Source organism: Calliopsis andreniformis, chromosome 5, assembly GCF_051401765.1.
Source record: "Calliopsis andreniformis isolate RMS-2024a chromosome 5, iyCalAndr_principal, whole genome shotgun sequence".
NCBI lineage: Eukaryota > Metazoa > Arthropoda > Insecta > Hymenoptera > Andrenidae > Calliopsis > Calliopsis andreniformis.
In genome coordinates this window covers 12,754,625-12,761,871 of record NC_135066.1, presented here as the reverse complement: position 1 = coordinate 12,761,871, position 7,247 = coordinate 12,754,625, and the positions used below count along the sequence as shown (strand labels likewise).

At 28.8% G+C, this 7,247-nt stretch overlaps 1 protein-coding gene across 1 annotated transcript; it reads right to left on the bottom strand.

Moving 5' to 3' along the window:
* Nucleotides 1-1,798: 1,798 nt before the first annotated feature.
* Nucleotides 1,799-6,920, bottom strand: LOC143178963 (uncharacterized). The gene is given in 9 exon segments (XM_076377910.1): nt 1,799-3,099; nt 3,220-3,760; nt 3,834-3,985; nt 4,112-4,252; nt 4,362-4,524; nt 4,613-4,888; nt 5,804-6,145; nt 6,148-6,190; nt 6,520-6,920. Coding segments are annotated over 9 exon segments (2,757 nt in total). The 5' UTR covers nt 6,534-6,920; the 3' UTR covers nt 1,799-2,014.
* Between the last annotated feature and the right edge of the window lie 327 nt (nt 6,921-7,247).

The window sequence follows — 7,247 nt, the reverse complement described above, 5'->3', positions numbered from 1 at the left end:
TTGCCGCGCATCTACCACAGATACCTGCCGCGGCAGCCTCCTACCAATGGCGTCGCCTCTGCTCTGATAGGATCCTTATCGGCCAATCAGCAGGCAGCCTCTTAAACGTCTACGAATCGCGGTACAGCAATTTCGCGCCCTTGCGTGAATGTGTAGGTACGTGCAACATATATGCGTCCCTTTTGCCGAGTGATTGTGTTTCGTGCAGGGTGGACCATTATTTAAAATATGAATTATTTTTTCTTATATTCTTCGCTGCGAGACGGAACGACGTAAGTAGACTGCAGATTTTTATACAGAATTTTATAGACTTTATACAGTTTAAAGACAGTCAGAGTAAAAACTTGTTTAATTTTTTAAATATCGTAATGACAACTTTGCTTTAACATTTTATATATTTTTGTATATAGTGTGCATTTTGTATTTTTTTCACAGTTAGATTTTTCTATAAATGCATAAAAACACAGTTTAGATATAAGTCTTGTTTTTAAGAACTTGAGTTTTTGCTTTTATTAAAATCTACTTTTGGTGTTATAATAAAGGGAGATTAAATTTAACGAGTGTTTCACTTAAAAATTAAAATATAAAACGGTGTAACTCCATGATATAAATCTTAGATTGAGAGTTCTGAAGCTTAATGTTTCGAAAATAACAATAATGTACGGACACATCGAGAAAGATAATGAATCTTCCTTTATAATTTCGCGTTATATTATGTTTGTTATTTATTTATTATTATCTATTTAAAATAATTCACACTTTGACTATATTTTCACAGTTGTACTAATGTATTCACTGTTCAGTAAAGAATAATTGTTTCTACAAAATTTTCCTGTAATCATTGTGTATTTGCAATTCATTGTACTGTTTGGTTTTATTTTGGAGAAAAATTATTTGTAGGATTTTTATGTGTAGTGTATGTTATGTAATTGTAACAGAAATGTTTAATTGAAAAGTTTAATCGGTCTTTCATCTTTATATAAACTTTATATAAAAAGATATATGAAAGTTGTTTTATAACATTTAGTTGAAATAAGCACATATGTGTATATAATACATGTAACATATTTCATTGCACTGTTAGATTTTTTCTCAGAAACTAAGTAAAACATCAAATCTGTAATGATATTCTCAGGATATCAGAAAAAAGGCAAAAAGAATTCTTTTTATTACTCTACTTAAGGAACTAATAGGTCGAGTTAGTTAATCAAACGTCCTTATTAATTGTAACTATTTGCAAAGTACGTTAAGATAACATACATATAACAGCAAATTAAATTTATTTAATTGATTTGGGTACAAATTATAATTCTTTATTATTACACAAAAATTGAAATGAATTTCAATATAACTTTAACAACACAATTTCGTTTGTTATTTTTATATAATTTGCAATAATGTAAATTACTTTTACTTTTTATGAAACAATTCAACAGTTTATTTAGAAATTTATACCTATAAAAAAATATATGTTAACACAAAATTTTGAAATTTTATGAAACGTTAAATTAGTTCATGTATTGCTTCAAATATTTTAATAAACCTCACTGCCTATAATTGATGTTAACCACAGACAGAATATTATATAAATAATTTTTCAATATGCTAAAGATTAAAATGGTATTTTTGTGAAAATACAATTATAATAGATATTGTACAAGTGAATTGTTATCTATATTTGTTATAATTACATTTCAAATAATTCTGTTGTTATATATATCTATCTATATATATATAAAGTAAAATTTATTATGCAGTATTATAAATTTTAATTTATTTATTTGCTAAAGACAATAATATAATGAAGAACTAAATTATTAAAAATTACAATGTAAATAGAAGTAATGGCAATATTCAAATTTCTTAATAAACAATTATATATTACATTATATATGTAATTATGACAAACAATTTTCAATCTATAAGCAAATAATATCTTGCAAAATGAATAACATTAATTAAAGCAACGCACTTTTTGAAGATCTTATCTCCAATTACAATATACTTTGTCTAACTAGCTGTGGCACTGAGAAAAGGTAAGACGACCCTTCAAATTCTCGCTTTCAAGATCAATATTACATTCATCTATTTTCTCACAAAGAATAGAGACTCCATTGTTTTGTAAGGGTTTGAAACGTTTTGATGGTTGTTCTAGATCTTTGTCCTTATCTTCTTCTGGTACCACAGTTTTTCTGGCAAGTGATTTATTGAAAGATTTCATAATTAAAGGATCTTTTCGAAATGCCACTTCCTTTAAATCATAAATAAAATCTTTGTTTAAACGTTTTATCTTGTTGCGAATGGGTCTTTGTGGTTTTGGATTGTCTTGTACAGATGTATTACATTCTCTCAAATCAGACTCTGTTTCAGCATCTTCTTTATTTTTTATTTTTGGGTTTGTATCTTCTAAAAACATTGCTTCCTTCGTTTGTCCTTGCTTCGCAGAATTTGTTTCTGAAGATCCAAAGATAACTTCCATTACCATTCTTCGGAGATCAGGATCCAGCCCCAACATGTTTTGATTTTTAATATCATTACTGATATTCTCTTCAGTGTCGTCACTCACATTAACTATTTCTTCAAGCACCACTGGATTTACATCTTCTATTTCTTCTTCTGCTTCATCCACAATTTTTTCTTCTATTTGGATTTCTGGTTCTATATTTCTGATTTCTACAGCTTTCGGAACAGGAAACTGTTTTTCTACGTTATTTATGGTTAACACTTCGTTCTGTATAGCATCAGATGTACATTGATTCTCTGGAATCTGAGTTATCATGTCCTCTATAATAACGCGGTTGTTCTGAGCATTATGTAATTTATTACAATGCGCCACACAATCGCACTTATCAAAACATTTGAAGTTACAGAGTTTACATTGGTAACGATTCCAACCAATATGAATGGCAGCATGTCTTCTGAGATTAGTTACCGAAGTGAATTTTCGATTACATGGAAGGCACTGAAGTTTCTGAATATTTACCATTGAGGCTACTTTTTTTTCCATTGCTAATGGATAATCCAACTTTTCAACTTCTGCCTCTTGTTCAACAGTAATTTTTGAAGATGCGTTCCACGGAGGCGGCGTTACATTGTTTCCTAAAAAGAATTTAATTTCATAATACACGCGTAAAAACTTGATGAGATAATCTTAGTTTTACATCTATAATATGTTACTGAAATTGTCTTTCCTCAGTAGAAGGAAGATATTGTTTTTACCTGTATTGGTAATGAGCTTCTTTGCACTATCTTTGTTTTTTCTTTTCCTACTGCCAATATTATTTTTTTGTTTATTTATACTAGTATACACAATTTCTAATGGATCAGAATTATCACTTGCAGGAGAACCATTACGTCTTATTGCATTTTCTTTTACTCCATTTGTGACGACTGGTTCGTCTCCATTGCTCGTACTCTGCGAGGTTGCTTCTTCACCTAACAACTCCCAATCTGCTTTACTTAGAGTGGAAACAGTTTCAACGCGAATAGACATTTCATTAGTGTTATTAATTTCTACAGAAACAGAATTTTGAACATCTGGCAACTCATTTTGATTTTCCATGACAACAGGTTCCGTTTCGTTTACAACACATGGCGGTAGTTTATTTGTTTTTTTAACTTTAGTTGTACTTTCACAGGCTGCGACACGTCTATGACAGTACTGTGAATGAGAAGATAAAGCTGCCTTTCTATCAAACCTTTTCCCACAACCGCCACATCTTTGTAATTCTGAATCAGATTCTAAGTGATCCATCCATTCCTGTTAAAACACTATGTTTTATATTGACAATACTTTATTAGGAATTTAAAGTTTTTTATGATAACTAGCATACCTGTGTTTCATTAACTCGTAGTGCATTATGTAATAAAATTTTATTGGCATCTTCTTTTTGCAAATCTTCAGCAACAGTAGTATCCTTAAAGAATGCTTTCTCTTGAATTTGTGCTCTAAGCTTTCGCACTTGATCATTAGATTTTCTGTGAACTATGTTTTATATCAATATTAATTATTGTGATCTCTTAAATTTTATCCTTTCCTCTTAATATTTTATAATAGTAATAAAATCTAACATCATCATTACCATCTAAAATTGTAAAATTCTAAAAATACCTTTAAAAAGGTGCCGATAAGTACTCCAACTATTTGCAAATGTACTGGAACAACAAGGGCAAGGGTAGAATAATCTATGAGCTGTATGCAGTGTCCTTGTATGGACTGATAATGTTTTTCGTGTTGAAAACTTTGCACCGCCTATTAAGAATATCACAGTATTAATGTGATTGATTTTTATAATTACAATCACATAAATATATTAAAATATACACTAAGAGAAAAATAAATAAGTATAATAATAACGTACATATTGAGCATGTAAGTTCAGTTTCAGGAATATTACTAGTATCCTTGTTGCTATTATCCTCAGTTACACTGTCAGTTTTCAATTTTTGACTAGGTTGTATAAGTTGTCCATTCGGACCTAACACTCCAACTTGCCCATTTATCATGTCTTTTAGCTCCACTACCTAAGGTTGATTATCCATATATTTAATGGCCTTATCATAAAAACTGTAAGAGCTATCTTTAGGTTAACTAACATATATATAATTGTACCTGTGTCTTCATTAGATCTGTATAACTTTGTGTAGAAACCACTGGCTCCACTGTCTGATAAACAGCAGATGAGTTTGATTGCACAGTTTCCAAACATAATCGCTCTGTATTTGTCTGTAAATTCTCTATTTGTTTCTTCTGTAGCATATTAACAACTGCAGTGAGATCTTTTCTTGGCTGTTCTTTATCAACTTGACTTCTCAGGATTCTATCATTTCCAGAATTCTCTTCGGGGATCTCCTCTAGTTTTTGAACATTCAAGTTACTTGCGAAAGTCTGCAACACATGTGTACTTTTTATATTGAATTGTTCTGCAAATTGAAAATTATACAGAGATTGGAGTAAAATTAAATTGCTAGTAAAATATGTTTGTTAACATTAACTATCTATTAAACTTACAAATTCATCAATTACCCCTTCTACTTTCTCTATTTTTAATCACCCTTAATTACTAACTAAATGTATTTTAAGATCAATTTATATTTTTAACTTTAAATAATTGAAATCACTCTTCCCTTATTAATATTATATGTACAAACTCGTTTTATTCTATAAATAGAAGCTGCAAAGTATAACTTTCAAAATTTAGCAATTGTTTGTAATGTAAATAATTAATAGATTAAACGATATTTTATATTTAAATTTTAATAACTTAACTTTGACAATAAAAGCTAGATATGCTGTAGGTATGCTACACCTAACTTCAAGTGCAAATTTTGTTAGGATTATTATCTAAAAAAAATATAAAAACGAGTTTATAAAATTTGTATAAGAAGAAAATTATCACTGTATGAGATCTAATTAGAATTTAAGAGTGACACTTCACAATTTCTATTTATTAAAATGTGAGTCGTTAAATAATCTTAAGGTTGATAAAACAAGATTTTTGTAATATCATATTAGGTAACACATTCATGCCAATATGTATATTATAATATAGATATGGATTCTCCTGACAGCATAAATGATCGTCAATAGAAAATTTTATTGTTTATATATAATTTATAGGTGTAAACAAGGCACCCGAAAAATATTAAGGTAAGTATTTTTATGTATAACATAGAAAGTAATGAATCATAGATAGCATAAATGTGTTAATTTTTAAAATATTATATAAAATTAACAATTTTAGATAATATTATAAAATTATATATTTTATTCTTAATTAGAAATGGATAAAATGAAACATACTGTATCATAATCAGTGAGAGAATTTTTCGCAAATGTGATGTTAAATTTCTTTTTGCAGTAGATCCGTTTATGAGAGATAAAGTTAACTAGACTTCTGAAGAGACTTCGACAGATACGACATTCATATATCAAGTCGCATTCATATGCCAGAATGGATTTAACTTCGTCACTACCATTCTCTAAAACTTTGCTCACACGAGACAAAGTCGATAAACTTGTATCTATTGGTTGACTTAATTGTGATAAATCTGGGTCAACAGGTGCAACTTCTTTAGTAGAAAATTTAACCTTTCCAAATTTGCAGTTAGATTTTTTTGTCTTTGCCTTTGCTTTCATTGATTTCATTTTTCACATGCGTTAAACATCCAATATATCATCTTAGTACAACTAGAAAAATTAACAATTGATAAAATTAGACACGTTATACAATACTGAAATAGAATACAATGTAAGCTTCAAGATGAATTAGTACATTTTACAAAACAATTAATTATAAGTTATAGTAATAAGAAAATTAGATATTTTAAGCCAGAGATAGATTAAAGCAATTGCAATGATGTAACTGAAAGTGATATTCAAACGAATCTAAGGATTATTTTAAAAGAATGTAATCTAAATATAAAAATACATTTTCCAAAATATATTGCATACATAAACTTCCAATAAAATTAGTAAATTTAAAATTGAAACGAGAAAAGCGTACGATAAAGATGTACCGTCTCTCCTGCATTTTACTGCGTAAGAATTGGTTTTCACTTCGTAGATTTTGATGTTATGAAGAAAATAGGGTACCAAGAATCGAGAAAGTATATTAGAAATCGGTTCCCTCGTAATAGAAACACACGATTCAGTTGCTATTGAAGAAGAAGGATTCACGAACTCGATCGAGCTACGACCTCCATTTTTCCGAAACCTAGAAGTTCTTAGCTCTACCGTTCCGCTGAAACGGTACCACGAGCAGCACATTCAGCTTATGGATAAACAGTTTTAGCTACTCAAAATCATTAGATGCTGCATATTTTTTTAAATTGACCCAAATAATTAATTAATTTGCAGGAATAGTTTAACGGATTAATGGAGGAAGCAAACTGTGTATTTCATTTCATTTAGATTTCTTTATAAATTGTAATTCACGAGGTTATGACAGTGAAATTTGTGAAATGAATTTTTAGTTTTCAGTATATACTTATTTGACATTATATAAGATTAGTTTTTTAGGAGAAAGGAAGGCATAAGATAATAAGAATTATAATTGACACAGACTTTTGGCAAATATTCTCTTTGTAATTTAGTTGAAAAGTATTATAAAAACATAATTGTTTTATACAATAGCAAATAGCAACAGCAAAAAGTTAACAAATAATGATAGCATTAATCAATGAAAATTAAGTATTCATTACCTTATGTCCTTTGAAGTAATCACCCCTTGTTAATCAATCTTTTT